Source organism: Toxotes jaculatrix, chromosome 17, assembly GCF_017976425.1.
Source record: "Toxotes jaculatrix isolate fToxJac2 chromosome 17, fToxJac2.pri, whole genome shotgun sequence".
In the NCBI taxonomy this organism is placed as follows: Eukaryota; Metazoa; Chordata; class Actinopteri; family Toxotidae; genus Toxotes; species Toxotes jaculatrix.
This window is the reverse complement of record NC_054410.1, coordinates 10,950,700-10,967,131: the sequence shown is the minus strand read 5'-3', so window position 1 is coordinate 10,967,131 and position 16,432 is coordinate 10,950,700. Positions and strand designations below refer to the sequence as shown.

Below are 16,432 nucleotides of genomic sequence, written 5' to 3'. Positions count from 1 at the left end.
CTGCACACATCTCACATCTACCCAATCAGTCAAGATGCTTTACAACTTCTGTCAGAGGCCCTAACAGTTCTCATAAATTACAAGGCCATTGTACATGGTGCCAATAACTTTTGAAGGAGAATCTCAGCCAAACTGAACCCAGCAGTATCTCCTGCTTTTATACACGGAAGTCAAGATGGAATACCCCTGGCAAACTCTATAAAGGTGGCAGGTGCAGTAAGTACTTTGATGGTAGATTTGCTTTGAGAAAAAGGCCTACTATGTTCCCTCAGCTGAAAAATTCCTTTCAAAGGATAAAAACTTGCCCAGATATTGACATTTCGATGCAAAGCAAGTGGCAGGCAGGTTTGATTCCGTTAGAGATCACTTGCATTTGCTTTCACATCCCACACAGCCCGCCTCTATGGCTCTGAGTCTCCAGTTATGCTTTGCATCTGTGTCATCTGCAGATCCACTGTGACAGCGAGGGAATATGAGGCATGAATGATGCAGAATCATTCATAAACAGCAACAACAATATAATGTGATAGGGACAGAAAAATGAGTACGTTGGTCTGGAGTCGGCAAGCAATAATGTGCTGTGATTTATTTCAAAAGCCCCCTTCAGTGCCCATTGACATTCTGCAGGGAAATCGTAGCCTGTACTTGAGTGTGCAAGGCTACATCGCAACCTCCAGTACTATCAATATGAGGATAATTGAAAGAGAATACATGTATATACACAAAAATCATGCACAAGTGTACGAGAGAAACATCTGACATGAACCGCTGTCTGTTAGATAACTGAACATATGTGCAGGAACATGAATGTGTATTTGTGCACTTTTATGATAGCGTGGACGACACGTGCGTGAGGTAGGAAGCCTGCTGTTAGTGCAGGATGCACTGATTTTCCTAGTGTCACACTCACAGAGCGAACCTCAGATTGAAGGGAAGACAGTGATAACCACCTGCAGGGATTCACATCCTGTTCCATTAGTCACCTTTGGAATTTTCACAAGGGACAATAGAGGATGCTGGGAAACCACTGAATGGGCCTTACTACCAAAGCCTATGTTTCGGAGGCAATTAGAATGAAATTGCCTGGACCAAGTGAAAGGCACATTCCCCCCAACAAAGGAGAATGTCAAGTTTACATCATTGCTTTGGTTTGTGTTTTAACACTATGTTATCTTGTTTTCCTCAGTAATCAAATGTGTATAGTACTTATTTTGAATTTTTTCAGATGTGTTCTAGTCTAGATCAATCAAATAAAAGCCAGACCATGCAATTCTACTTAGAATAAGAAGTCATGGAGAAAAGCAAGGATTTTCATCATAACAAGGTACATATCCTTCTCATTCTGTCTGAGTGGTTCCAAATTACAAATGACAAGGGAAATATAAAGAGTGGTGAATAATCCCTGGCTCTCAGCATGGCACACCTTGATGTGCAGGTGCCTTTAATACTAGAATAAGTCATCTGAGATTGGAGAGGCAAAAAAACCCACTCAACCAGATGGTCTCCATAAAGCATGGCGTAAAGCTCTCCCAGATGCTGAGAGGTGGTTGCGGATCTGGTGACATGCAATGTGAGGGAGGAACTGGTAACGCAGAGTGTATTAGTGGTCTCTTTATGGGTGCATTAGGTGCTGTGGAGGGGAATGTGGGGGCCGCCGCCGCTACCGCCAATGAGCTACTACCAGGTTTTATGCTTTGATGAACCTACCCTTGAAAAACCAGGACATCCGTGACCGTATTCTGCCGAGCCTAGAAGACACCTCCTTCTCTTTAGCCTCCCGGAAAACATAAATCAGTTTCTCATATCATCATCTAGTCATATTCAATGCATATGAAGCTCTAATCAGTAAATCTGTCAGCTTTCTCCCCTTTCAGTGATATATCAGATTCGTAATACTCTCCCACATATGCAGTAAATCTCTGACAAAGCCTATGTTTCTTAAAATTCAAAGACAGCGCTGCATGAAGCGGAGAACTTCTCCTGACAACAGACAGAGAGAGTGGAGTAGCAGTTCAGTTCAGGATGTCTTTGTGCTGAAAGCTTCAGTGCATTCCAAAGTGTCATCTCTCTCCTTACCACTAAACAGTGGCCCAGACAGGAAGCCAGAATAAATTTCCCCAGTTCATTGTCCCCGCTGAGGACTAGCAGAACATCTCAGTCTGATTAATGGCTGTACACTGTCTAATGAACAGTAATTGAATGGTATAATGCAGCAGGTCCTTAAAAGCCCAGAGGAATCATCTTCCTCTGCCTAGCTCACTGGAAAAGCAAGGCGGTGACATTGTCTAGAGTTGATTATAGTTGACCTTGCATGGGCGAATAAGGCCTATGAAATGGCTAACCTAAGCTTTGGGGAATACGCGCACAGAAAACCAGCTGAAAGACAAATGAAATGGACTTGCATTGGAAAAGGAAAGGAATGGATCAATGCAGCGGTCAATAACGATTCGATTTTTTATCACAAAATTCTTAAGAAGAGGAAGACAATTGATCAAACATCCCTAGCCGTATTGGCATTTCTAACAATATTAATTAAGAAAAAATGCTTAGCTGACTGGTTGATAAATCAGCCAATATTGTTAAATCAAAACAAATGATAGTTGTAAACACGATACCACACCAGTGAGTGCAAATCTACCCTTGTCCACGTTTCCTCAAAGTGTATGACATCCACAACATAGACAGAGTCCCCTCCCTCATGAAATCAATCAGCTCCTTAACAGAGTGCACTCTAAAGGAAAACCCAACCTTCAGAAAGCCCAACAAAAGTCAGTCAAGTGATTATAAGAAAAGCTTTGATAAATGTGCATCAGACTCTACCTCGCCATCCTTCGCTCTCTTCCACTGAGATAGCCTGCCTTCACTCCCAGCGGACATCTCCACTTGGCAGAGATGCTGAATCTCGTTATTCTTTATTTGGCCTGGACCACACAGGTCAATATCACACGCACACAACTGCCTCGCCGGTGTACTGTCTGTAAATCTATTCACTATTTAAATTCAGTGCAATAAATCATTTAAAGCTTCGGCTGAAAACGTAATCATGTAATTGAATTTGGTCATCAATATCTCCTATATACATGCACATATACGGCGTACACGGGGCATTTCACAAGCACATATGAGCACTGGAGAGGGAGGAAATCTGTCCGAACTCAGCTCAAAGTATGAGTCATAGCAGCGCAGTTATCCCTCATTATTATTCACAGCCCTCTAAATGATGAGGTTGCCGACAACGAGACAGCGACAGTCTGTTTGGCCTCAAAGGGAAAAGAGGAGAGTATGCATGAATGATGGTTAGACTTTAAGTGAGGTAAGTCTCACCTGCAGCATCATTATTTCTAGTCTGACAACGACTTTTATAAATATAATGTAACCCTTGATAAAACATGTATGAAGATAAAACAGAACGGCAGCAAAGAAAGATTTTGGTAAAGTTGAAGGTGTCCTGATGAAAAAAAGCTGCTTCCCTTCATGATGTCTGCTCTCTACAATTCAGGCTTAAATGATGTCTTATAACGATGACACAATTTTGACAACTGCACAGTAAACTGCAGTTACTCTTGCTTCAGATGTGTGCTGGCATAAGGTTTTCAACTGAAGACTTTCCAATAAAAATCCTACCCTGTCCTTATGTCAGTCTTCGTTAGCTGACAAATCAAAAACTGCCTGGCAAAAAGTAGCTGAGTCTGTACAGGGATCATTATTATTATTATTATTTTCCATTATCTAATGGTCATTCCCTGAAATCCATAGTCAATCTGAATCAGCAACATTCGTGTATGACTAAAAGGGATAAGTAATGAATTAAGCTATTGATGAGGTCTTTAGCCAGGGTCATAACAGGCCCCCAGAAGTCAATAATTATCCCGATAAGAATATCTTTATTGCAAAAGTGCAAACGGCAGCAAAATCATCACCACACCAAAACATTCCCCTATGGTGTAATTGCCACTGCTTGAAATTATAGTTTTCATTAAAACAAAATGTTCAAGGTTATTGATTGCTTAAATAAGACTCAATATCTTCTCATTTCAAAGCCGAATGAAATTGCTTGGAATAGTAATATCACCCAACTATTGTGTGCATTCATCACAGCTGCACAGCTTCATATTGCTGTCCCTCGAGGATTATTAGAGCAAAATAAGTGTATTTAAATGAGCGTAATTTCTAGGAACCACAGATCCATGCAAAAACATCTGTATACACAGCCCAGCCCTACTTTATCACTGTGAACACAGGCAATAACCAGAGTAAAGGACAGACATCAAATACAGCCACATACTGTTATGAAGCTCCACTCTAATAAGAGACACAAACTTCTATGTATTTTTCAACCTTGATGCTGTGGTGCATACAGTATCTAAAATTCATATTACACAAGGCTGTACCTGGGGCTCAGGTGTCTTTAATCCTATGTCTCCAGTACCAGTACTATGCCCTGAGCCTTTTACTGACTCTCCTTGCCCTGAAGAAGGGCTGTGCTGGTAAATACAACCATGGAGACAGAAAAACAGGTTACACACACATTAGATGAATGTATAGTTGCTGGAAGCAGGTCGAAGTGATGATCTTGCAATTATGGAAATGGTGATTGTCATAATTGCTGGTTAGACCATTTTTATGTGACCTAACCCAAAAGCAAATGAAAAAAAAATTGGACGTAATAATAAAGTAAACATGAACTAAAGATGAAATACTAACTACATAAAACTTATAATAAGAGTACTTACATCCTTCCTGGAACCTGCAGACAAAGTCCTCTGCACACACGAGGCGTCTGAATCATGGAGTGGGGCCTTGCAGGGACTCGCAGAACAACTCCCATCTTCATACTCCTCTTCAACTATCTTGGCCTCAACCTGCAGGAAGGGAAAAAAAACAAGATCCCCCTTGGCTTACACTGTACTGTACTGCTGTATTGATTTTGCTAAATTTTTATATATTTCTGTAAGTTGTTCTATTGAGCATTCATGAGCCTTATTCTGAGCAGAAATTGATACTGCACAGTACTAGAAGTGTATATTTAATTCTGCTTGAAGCTGGAAAAAAAACAGGTAAAACTTAGTGGGACGAAACTGCGGAGGCTATACTCCAGTGACAGACACTTTTCCATCAAACCCAATCATTTCACTGCTAAAACAGCTGTTGTGTTGTTTATCAACATTTATGTGGTGTTCTGTTTGTCCTCAATAGCAGGAAGGTGTAAAATTATGAGAAATTTTAAGTTCACTTAGTAGCATACCACTACATTAAATGGAATCAGCACATGGCCTGTGTTCATCTTTGATGATGTTGATGATATTGTTTTTCGACTGGGATCAATTCTTACTTCCTATCAGATAAACACTTCCAAGCTTGTTCAAAGATCACATGTTAAAGAGCTCATCAGGTTGCAGTACTGTATGGGGCTGTGTTTTACCTGATCAATTGGTAGGTCCACCTTCAACTGGCTGTCCTCCTGCACCTCTGCTGCTCCTGCTATCTCACTCCTTTTGTTTTGTGCATTGAACACGCTGCCCTCTGAGAAAAGTGATTAATCACAATTACCTCATCTGCTGGCAGTCGCCGTCTCATTCTTCTGCACTCACATTCTCTCTCTCTCTCTCTCTCTCTCTCTCTCTCTCTCTCTCTCTCTCTCTCTCTCTCTCTCAATCTGTCTCTTTCTCTATCCCTCCATCCTTCACTGCCCTCCTGTCCTCTCCTTTTTCCTCTCCTGTTCAACTTCACAAGAGATCAATGTTGCTGTCAAGCCATTTATTTATTTAGAATGGCCCCACAGACGAAAGGGCCACAGAAAGCCACAGCTGCCGTGCCACAAATATGGCCAGCCAGCGTGAACTTTCAGGCCAGGGTTAGTTCCTGACAGTGACAGGTTGCTCTTGATGCATGTGGGGAATAGATTATATGGCAACGTCACAGTGTTTCTTTCCCTGTAAACAAACTCCTTTTTGTCTGCAGCTGCTGGATCTGATACAGGGGGGGAATGTGAATAATGAAACACACTATTGAGGTTGATTCTACTTCAATAGACTTGAGTAATTTCATTTAAATAGTAAATAACCAAGCATGGTAGATTAATCACTGATAAGACAAAGGAACAATGTGTAGAAAAATTCATCTGGTTCATAGATTTTGCTCAAAGAGGAAATTAGACAGCTGCAGAACATGTGGACGTTATGTTTTTGCTTATGTTTTCAGTCAGGCATTACTTCTGTATCTCCTAGACTCACTTTAGTTAGAATAAAAAGGCAAACAGAATGAAAAAAAAATCTGATGCCAAAAGCTCTGATCTTCTACATGGTGATACTTGCAAACCCTTTATGAAGGGCTCTAAGAAGTGATTTAGTTAAAGGGAAAAAACTTGACTTTTATCTTTGTAACTGCTAGACCTTTACTAATGACTTTTGTGCGATGAAACCATACTGAAGGCATGATCAGGTGTCCAAAATGTGGCCAAGAAGCCGTGCTCTGGCCAAGCTACAAACAACAGCATCATCTGTTGAGGAAGAAAAGATTTTTCTTCCAAAACAAAAGGATTTCAGGATTCAAACTGTGGCAATTATCCAATTTATTCTACCGCATAATGTCATTTTATTTGTGGCCCAGGATGAGTCTTTTAAGTTGCGTCACTGTGTTACTGAGCACAGATGGTAACACAAACACCCATGAAACAACACCAAGTGAATAACTAAATAGAAGAAGTCGAGGCACAGCTACTCTGTATTAATGATCAACAGAATATCCTTGTTAAACAGCGGAACTGTTAAAATGTTCAGATCCATCAATATAAAGGAGTATTTTGTTATTTTTATGATCTTCTGTCAGCATTATTTGTGATTAATAACTTATTACCATTTTGATTCCCACATCAGGAGAAAATTAGAGCATTTTGTTTTCCCCCCACATAGTTAACAGGGCTTTCTGGATTCATATTCAGTAAAATGGCCTGATTGAATTCATCTATGATTTAAGCCCCCTTGATGGTGTTTGAAGTCTTGTTCTGTTTAATATTCACAGAAGAGTCATGTTTCTTTCAAAGTGCAGGGAGCTGAGTTCTGTTTGGACTTTAAAGTACAGGTTGAGAACTAAGGAAGAGCTCCTCCACCTGCTAAATGACAGATTTTCTACATATTTCCAACACACACACTAGACTCTCCTATCTCCACACAGAGGAACATACGGTGATATGCACTCCTACATGCGCATCAAAATGCACCCTTATACATGTACAACCATACTGTACACAAACACATATATATATAAGTTGGTCTTCAACAGCCAACAGGTTTCCACATGTCATATTAAGAGAGGAGGTGTTGGAGATTAAAAAAACATACTATGAGGACATGGGGGCTGAGAAAGAGAGAGAGATTTTTCTATAAAAATGCTCTGCTTACCCCCTGTCGAGAAGAGAACTGGGTTTCTGGACACCTGCCTCTGTTGTTTGGTTCTCTCCGGCTTGGCTGTGTGTTTCTTCATCTGGCCCCTGGCTGTGTGCTCAAGGTCCTCTCGAAAGCCTGTGTGAGCCAGCTACATGGAGAGACAAAAGAGAGGAGAAAACAGGGGCACAGATTAAGGCATATTTCCTCAGATTTCTCTGTGATTCATCATCGACTTTTTGCCGTTGTTTTGTAAAGAGAAAGAAGAAAAAAAAGACAAAACATTGTGGGGCGAAACTTGTTTCTACTCTCTTTTCAACGCTTTTTTACATTTTCCATTGACCTCAATTTTTCATGAGCTGATATGCTTTGTAGCTCCCCTGTGACTCCTACTGTATTGAATTCATCTGGTTCCAATACATCCCGCGCACAACCTATCAATCACTAGGGAGCGTGGCAAACTAATCATTTATTGATGAAATAGGGCAGCCATGAATTTCTAACTGCATTTGTCTTATTTATCAAGCCAGATCAAACAATGAAAATCCAAACAAGCTTAAAGGGAAAGGGAGGGAGTCGTAGGGAATAACTTATTCTTCAGCAGTAGACAGCAGAAGGTTATTGATGGAGAGGAGAGGGAAAAAAAACAGGCTTGGGACTTTGTTGCATTGTGGGAGAGTGAAGGAGCGAGAGAGGAAAAGAGAGGGAGCAGTGGGGAGAGTTCAGAGTGATGTTCAGACAGCAGGGTACACATCTGAATTAATGCTTCCACAAAAGGCAATTTTCTCCTCACAGGCTCCTCATCCCCTCTGTAGGTAGCAAGGTGAGGTATGTCTCCCTTACAGAGAATGAGAGACGCAGACACAGAGAGCGGGAGAGAGCAGACTTAATGTTTCTTTTCAGCTACAGTGCTCTTTACTGCAGCTGCCTGGCTGGATCCCTGGGCTGGCTCGAGGGATAGTGTAGTGATCTCAGGCTTCCACCAGAATACACTTCTGGCAATGGTGTTTGCAAGCTCACTAACATGGAGTCTGGGGAATAACAGCGTTGTTTCTTCACTTGTTTGCTTTCTTTAATGCAGAGGCAAAGTCTGTTGATATTCTTTTGAATTTCTACAGCCGTTGGTGGGCCGAGGGAGAAAAATAAAACAGTAAAAAAAAAAAAAAAAAAAAAAGAGTGAAGTTTGCCTAGTATATTCAGCGAAGGAGAGTTGAAACAGAGTTCACACTCTAGCACTGTAGTGTCCACAACCACACAAGATCAAAGACAGAGGAGCAGTGGTACTGTCGCAGTGGTAAGCTGTTAATTCAGTTTCGCAACCTCAGTTCGTCTGTGAGCGATGTGAAACAACTTCACGCTTAAGTTCAGAATCAAAATACAACTGGGCTGTCAAAAATTGAACAGCTTGTTCTCCAAGTTTCCACCCCGGTGGTGAGATGTAAATAGATCTTATTTAAATCAACATAGTTAAATCAAGACTGTCTCACTCGGGGAGGAGAAAGCAGAGGACGAGGGGTTCTGCGGAGCCAGGAGAGTACAGTACAAGTAGCAGCACAACTGGAAACACAGCAGTGGAAAAGCTGAGGTCATCTTCCCTCTCATTCTGTATTACATATCTATAGTACCACGTCCTGTGGGAGCAGACAACTGTGTGTATCAGGAGGCCCCAGAGAGAGAAAGAGAGAGAGAAAGAGTGTGCTAGAGTTAGTGTGAAAGGGGCTCAGGGGGACCGAGCAGCAAGTAATCTGTAGCCCTCTCAAGTGGCAGAGAACAGGAGTCAACAAGAGGACACTGTGATATGATAGCCAGGGGAAAATGGGGGTCCCAACCAATTGGACCGACCAGCCTCCAGCCATACTGGCTGTGGTATCAGTAGGAGCCACTCCCAGGGCTGGGTCCTCAGTGAGCAGACATGCTGGCAGCAGCGAGGGGGTATAGTTTTCCACGGGGCATTGCTACTTCCCCTAACCAATGAGATCATCCGAGAAAAGCGGAGAAATGGGAAGCAGCAGCAAGTCACTGCTGATGTCAGGGAGTGCAGCTATAAAGGGTTTAGTCAGACTTTCTGGGCTGTTTTCACAGGATGCACCGTGTGAAGTATCTTTGGAGCACAATTGCACTGCTCATTACGACTACTGTAAAATGAAAGTACTTTGCTTTGATGCACACCATTATTCTTTTTTTCATCTTTGTCTCTTTGCATTCCTCTCTGCCCTATTAATCTTCCCTTTATGCTATGTCTACCTCAAAATTTTCTACCTCATCATGTCTCTGAACACCTAACTCAGCATATATGCTTGCTTCCGATGGGAACACGGTATGCTGGAGAATTTCAATATTACACTCTGCCGAGCCGTCAGTTTAGACTTCAGTGGTTGCTCCAGACCAGATGTCCCATTCAATGGTGCAGAAACGCTCTGCCGCCGGTGCAGACGGGACAGGACAGACACCATTCCCATACAGCAAGGTTGCAAGAGCAAGGTTACATTTTACACAGCCTCACCGGGCATGTTTAAAGGATCGTTTTACAGGCATTTCAAACCAGACTGCTGTTGTTTTGTGAGGTCAAACTGAAATTAATGACAGACATGACCCTATAAATGTATGTATAATCAGTAAGCTAAACAACTGACAGATCAAGGCAGAATGGACAATATTTGTCACATGTATCTTTCCCCTTTGAAAGGTCCTTATTAACTGGTCAAGTCATGTTTGCAAATTCATGAGGGATCAGACGAAGAAGCAAAGGGAGTAAAACGCGGCAGCATCATGTCTAGTGAATGACTAATATTACAATGAGCTGGTAGATGCAAAACTCAGCCATAGCTCTGTCTCTGTCTCCACCTCATGGTACTAAGTGAAATGGCAAAGGAGATAGTCTCAGCAGTGTTGACTCAATTTTTTTTTTTTTTTTTTTTTTTTTTACCTAATGTGTGTTAGAACTGAACCTGAGCTAAGAAAAGTTTGATAACAGTGTGGTTTTCATCTATTGTTCTATGCCTGGATACATTTCAATAAGCTCAAGAAATCTTACAAATGGCCACAGCACTTCTATTAATTCTAATAAATTACTAATAAATATTCATCTTATTTCTAAATATAATGAAAGTCTACCACAGATACAGCTAAGAGATAAGGTTAGGGGTATTTTTCTCCATCTGAAAAAATTGACATCTGCCACAGCATTGTCATCTTTCATGGTTAGAAATATCAGATGTCAGACACATATCTCACAGGGGGCCCCCATCTCTACCTCAACCTGCTGAGTGGGCATGTTCTCATCTTCACTGTGTGATTTGGTGTTCATCTCGGGCCCACAGCAGCGCAATCCTCACATGGATTCAAAGCATTTCACTGTCTACTTATTCACAATACAAACTGTCCCGGCTGTGGTTTGAATGAGAGATTTTTTTTCTTGTTTTCAGTCAGCGAAGTCCCCCTGGTGCATATGATCTGTCTATGAGGCTCACTGCACTTGATCAAGTGGGCCAGCCTGTCTCTGTGGGGATTACCCATCAAAGTGGAAAGCAACGGTAACTCAATGCCTCCTGCAGACAGTGATTGATGATAGTGCTGTTTCATAACGAATTACACCCCCACAACAAGTCTCACACGTGGGAAATGTTAATTGAAATGCTGTGTGTGCAAAGATACGCTTTTCCACTGTGATCCTACCAAAGTGTTACAACAATAAGCTAGAGCGAATTTTGGAAAAAAAAGGTAACAATATTGCAATATCTCGCTAGAAAGCGAACAACCAGAAAGCAAACTGCGCCCAACTCTAAGGCAACCGTACTCACCACATTCTTGGGGTTTCTTGTCTCTCTTATAGGAGGCAGGATGTCTTGGCTGCAGGGAAGAAAAGGGAAACAAAAAATAAAAAACATATTTTCTTCTTCCTTTTCACATCAATACAAAAACAGTTTGTGTAAATCTAAATTTATTTCACTGACTAAAAATTATAGGTCTCATACCCTTCGACTGTGTTGTTTCCCCTGATTAAATCCTTAGCAACGCAATGGTCATATGGGAGAGCTTTAAACTTTTCTGCACCAACTGCAACATAGTGCTGGTTGTTCTCCAGCTCACTAGAACTGCAGACAGGGTGTCCATCTAATGTGCAAAGCCTGGGAAATCAAATACAGAAACAGCACCAATATGAGAAATGTCCTGCTTTTTCAACTATGCATATAAATATCAGTGGATATGACTAGTTACATGTCTTAGATATTGTTTGAGTTGTTAAATTTAATGTTAGTATATTTTTTATAATACCCATCAAAGCAGTGTTTGCCTAACAAGCAGTTTTGGATGAATTCCAGTGAGCACATCACAACACAGTTCCAGTCACTAATTAATTCAAAAAAATCCCTCCACTCTGCTAAATGCACTTAAACTGACTGGAAAGCCTCCACTAATCATGTTTCCTTCATCTATATTAAAGAAGCCGACTCTTTAGAGTCATGTGCACCATTTTTGATAAGCTACATTTATTTGAAAAACGGATGGACATCATTTTTGTCAGGATTCATAATATACTTGGGAAAATAACTTTGCTTGCTACTCACTTACATAGCTAACTTAATGCAATTAACAACACGTCAGACATTACCTGTACACAGCACCAGTTCGAAGACGCACTTTCTCTGTCACCATGGCTAAAACATTTTCCCAACTTCTGAGAGTGTACTTTGGGATCCGTATTCGGGCTGGAGGCACCAAGACATCGCCATTGGTAAAGACACTATGAAACACAACAAAATATGAGAAAAAGTGAGAGTTAAAAAAAGAAAAAAAAAGTTCTGTACGACTGCCTAACACAAGAGAGAACATTGTTCTTTTTACATTGTGGATAACATTTAGCTGAAAAAATCAATACTCACTTTATTGTGCAAGACTCATCAGTAGTTCTCTTCCAGCGAGCAGAAACTACTAATCTGCTGTGAACAACAGGTCGGATCTGAAAGTTTGATGAATAAGGAATGAGGCGTTTTTAAGCATCCAACTCAAACTCTGATAATATGTGTGATATCAGGACTTTTGTGTTTATTGCTACGTTTGATCCCAGTTACTTCCAACTAAAAAAAACAAAAAACAAAAAAAACATCCTTTTATACAGTCACACATAATAATACGGCACCTGAAAATAGCAGTTATTTTCAGTATAACTTATCAAACACAAAAAGCAATCTTACCTGCTCTTTTTTCTTATTCTGTGGCTTCTTGGCTGTTATCTCACAATAACTGGAAGACATTAAAAAATAATGTAAATGAGTCAAACCCACGCTTCGGTTCCTAACATATACAGTTACTGTTGGTCTACAAAATAGACGATAGACACCCTCAGACTTTATAATTCAAGTTAAAACGCTTATTTTTAAGAAACACAGCTGAAGGAACACCAAACACTGTTTTAGAGATTATGCTAACAACTAATATTGGTCTGCAAGAAACCCAAATTCAGACTAACGTAAGATATGATAAAAGCCAAAGATAAGATAAACCCAGATAAGCCCGTAAGATAAACTCAAATTCAGACTTACGTAAGATATGTATGTGTAAGATTAGCATATTCAAAGCCTTAAGGAAACAGGTTAATGAACTGGAGACACATTTTAAAGACTATGAAGCACAAACTTTTTGTGTATGCGCACCTAAGCTAGCTCACGGCTGGAAACGCACACATCCTTTCAGGGCCTAGAGAAGAGCTCGTCCTCGTTAACACTGGCCTGACCTCCATGCTAAAACCACACGCACGCACAAACATACACACTCATACACCACCTTACACACAGCATGCATGGTACCTACTCCAGCTTTTTGAACTTCTCATTTCCGCCTGCAACATACACACTCCCGTGCTTCAAGTCCTCCAAATGCTGGATTTTGTGTCCTTCTACGGGAGTGTACAGCTTCCTCACGGCACCAAACGGGGCTTCAACCCCCGTGGTCAACGAGGTCAAAAAGCTGTCAAAGGTTAACACCTGCCGCGGATTCACAACTATTTTCCTTCCGGGAAAGAAGGCGTCTCCGTTCCTGTACACAATTATTGTTTTTGTTGGTGGCAAATCACTTTTCCCAGGTGTGCCCGGCATACTTAGTTAGCTAATAGAAGCAGTTTAAAACAACAAACAATAATGGCGCTTGGTGTCAAAAGTAAATGTGTCAGTGGCAGGTGTGTTGAGTCTCCGGAGACGTAACTGGAGATAGCGTCTGATATGGAAACCAATTCCTCCACACGAGAGGTGCTGCATCAAGAAACCTACCCCCCCTCCCGTTATTGTTGTTGTTGTTGTTTGCTAGCTTCTCTCTTTTGTGTGTAGCTAGCGTTAATTTGGTGTTTGATTCCAAAACCTAAGTGTTTCCAAGGCAACCATCCACCAGCAAGTAATGGGTTATTTATTCATCAGATCAGTAGCAGCAGCAGTTTAAAGATGACCACAAGTCTAGGTACCTATCAGATCTAAATTGTTTATACTGCTTCAAAATAATAAAGCACAATAACTTGCTTACATATGTTGACATTTTTCATGTCCTTGCTTTTTTTATTTATTTATTTTTTGTATAGGCTCTGTGATATTTTTCTTTCTTTCTTCCTGTCTTTTCCTCACAGGTTTTTTGAGGATTTTGTCAGTGGTCCACAGTCTATATTTCTGTCATTTCTAGACCAATGGACTTCTAGATGATCAGGATGCAGATCAGGTCTAAATGATCTGCATTTTGACATGAACATGGAGTTTTGCATTGTAACATAACTTTATTTTTGTACAAAAGTTGCAGTCATAAATTTTGGCCATTTGGGAACAGAAAGACTCCAGTATGAATTTGCAGCCACAAGCCTTGAAATGTCATACACTAACATTGCCTTATTAAGCAAACAACTAGCTGTTCCATCTGGTATTTTAAAAAAAGAGGGAGAGCCTTCATTTGCCAGATGTAGTAGGCAGTTTAATGTCCACCTTCTCCTTAGAAAATTGTTTAATCCTATTAGAAATTAAACTTTCCTCACTGTGTTTTATTTGCATTTTGGCAACGTTGTGCTCTATATTTACTGGAGGCTGTCAACTTATATGCAGATGTTGATGCAAGTCATTGATATGCACACCCATATGGACCAACAAAACCTGCCAACTGAACAGGGTTACAGTAGGCCTACTTTACCCTCAGCACTTCAACACCAGCTTTCCCCAAGCTCCTCTAGAATCTACCATGTCTATCAAAGCAAGGGTATAAAATAGTGCAGAGAGAGCACCCCTTTACCACTCATCACTCTGTATTCATCAAACCTGGCATGACTATCTAAATTCTGACTTTTTTCTGTTGACTGGAGAGATGTTACATTTTACGAGCACAAGCTAAAACAATTTTAATACAGTGCAAATTTGATATGACAATGGTGGGAAAAGAAATGGGTATGACACCAAATGCAGGGTGTGTGTGTGTGTGTTTTTTTTTTTCTCATTTTCATGCACTGTCGCCATATCTCCCATTCGCAGGCCTATTTTTCTTTCTCCACAGATTATCTGCCAGTCCACTGTTAGACAGAGCTGTCCAAATTGTTTACCACAAAGGTAACCAGAGATTGCACCAACAATGGCACCTAATTGGTTTAGGCCAGACAACTCGTGGTCAATTAAATGCATAATTCATCTCAGCATTAATTATTCATTTCTTAAGGGACTGGTGCTGTGCTTTATTAGAACTGCATCATGCATATTCAAATTCCTCTTCTTAGAGGGATGCAATATTATCTCAGCTGGGATGCCTATCCCGAAAAACAATAGCAGCCAGGGCTGTAAGACAACTTCTATTAACCACACTAGTAAATCATAGAGGATTTTCAAAGAAGAAAATGTCATACTAACCTACGGTGTGTAATGTCTTGTTTTTCATTCAGCAAACATTACACTCTCAAACAATTACCAAGTGCAATTCATTAATTATTATTGTCAACTCCCTTGTGTTTAGATGATACATTATTTTTTTTCATGTCATAAATGCACCATCCATGTTAATTTAAGTATAAAAATCAACTCTACATGCCACTGTGTTCAGTCCACACTGTCAGATTAAAGACTTGTTGGAGATTAAAAAATCTCCAACAATTAACTCCAAGTAAAAATCCCCTTTAAAACATCACAGTTAAAGCTGTTGTGTAGATTAAAATCTATATGGTATCTATGTGGTGTTTTTTATTTTTTGTTTGTTGTTGTTTTTGTTTTTTTTGTTTTTTTGCAACGTGTGGTTACCTAAAGAAATGTCTCCTGTGGAGGATCAGGGAGTAGCAGTGAGAGTTTCCTTTAATGCCCTTAAATGTCAGTGCCACCCATTTTTTAAAAATCTCATTGTGTAGAGTTTGTAATCACTGTTTCCCCTGGTGGTTTATACAGTACCTGTGAACATGCACTGTTTAAAGCTAGAAACTGGAATGTGGATGTTTTAAGATGTGAGGCCACTCAGATGTAATTGCACAGCTCCCAAGATAATTCATGAGACACAGACTTTGTTCACCCATAAGATTTTTTGTGAGTTATTGCACCCAGAGGACTTTTGCATACTACAGCGGGTTAGGGTTTGGAAATACTGTATAGCAACAGTGTGTGTAGATACCATTTAAAAGGCATGATAGACCTTTTCGCAGAAGATATTTTGACATGTCACATTAGGGAAAACAAGGTGTAAATAATAAAATTAATAATAGAATTTTATTTAGCTGCTTCACTTTCAACACAGCAATCTTTAATCTTATTATTAACACCTGTGCTTTTCCTACTGTAACAAGCCAAATTGTCTGATGTGAAAAGGCCCATCGAGCAGCAAAAGCCACAAGTGCAACAAGTTGCATCCTGTACTGCACAAAAACTGTACTGCACTGTAACAATTTCTTACAGTGCAGTACAGTTTTTGTGCTCTGGGTGGAGGCTGAATTACACTAGCTCAGGATTTGGTTCAAAGCACCGTTCCGCTAAAATAAGTTTAGTCAGCTCAGGGGCAGAAAATAATGCACAGACTCTTTTTTAGATTATTAGTGAACGTTTATTGTACAACAA

The 16,432-nt window shown here is 40.4% G+C and overlaps 1 protein-coding gene across 1 annotated transcript; it reads right to left on the bottom strand.

Moving 5' to 3' along the window:
• Positions 1-363: 363 nt before the first annotated feature.
• Positions 364-13,477, bottom strand: LOC121197614 (doublecortin domain-containing protein 2). The gene is made up of 11 exons (XM_041061297.1): positions 13,194-13,477; positions 12,578-12,626; positions 12,266-12,342; positions 11,995-12,126; positions 11,357-11,509; positions 11,183-11,231; positions 7,401-7,533; positions 5,423-5,523; positions 4,728-4,862; positions 1,708-1,777; positions 364-443 (listed from the first exon to the last, which is right to left on the bottom strand). The coding sequence occupies exons 1-11, from the start codon at positions 13,475-13,477 to the stop codon at positions 364-366; spliced, it is 1,263 nt and encodes a 420-aa protein (XP_040917231.1).
• Positions 13,478-16,432: the final 2,955 nt, after the last annotated feature.

What these genes read in the sequence shown, in the direction of transcription:
- LOC121197614 (XM_041061297.1), bottom strand. Translation starts at nt 13,477, where the DNA reads ATGCCGGGCACACCTGGGAAAAGTGATTTGCCACCAACAAAAACAATA. An exon ending in TGGACCTACCAATTGATCAG is followed by an intron (nt 4,863 to 5,422) that starts GTAAAACACAGC and finishes CCCTTCCTGCAG; the next exon opens with GTTGAGGCCAAGATAGTTGA. An exon ending in GATGTCCTGGTTTTTCAAGG is followed by an intron (nt 444 to 1,707) that starts GTAGGTTCATCA and finishes GTGGATCTGCAG; the next exon opens with ATGACACAGATGCAAAGCAT.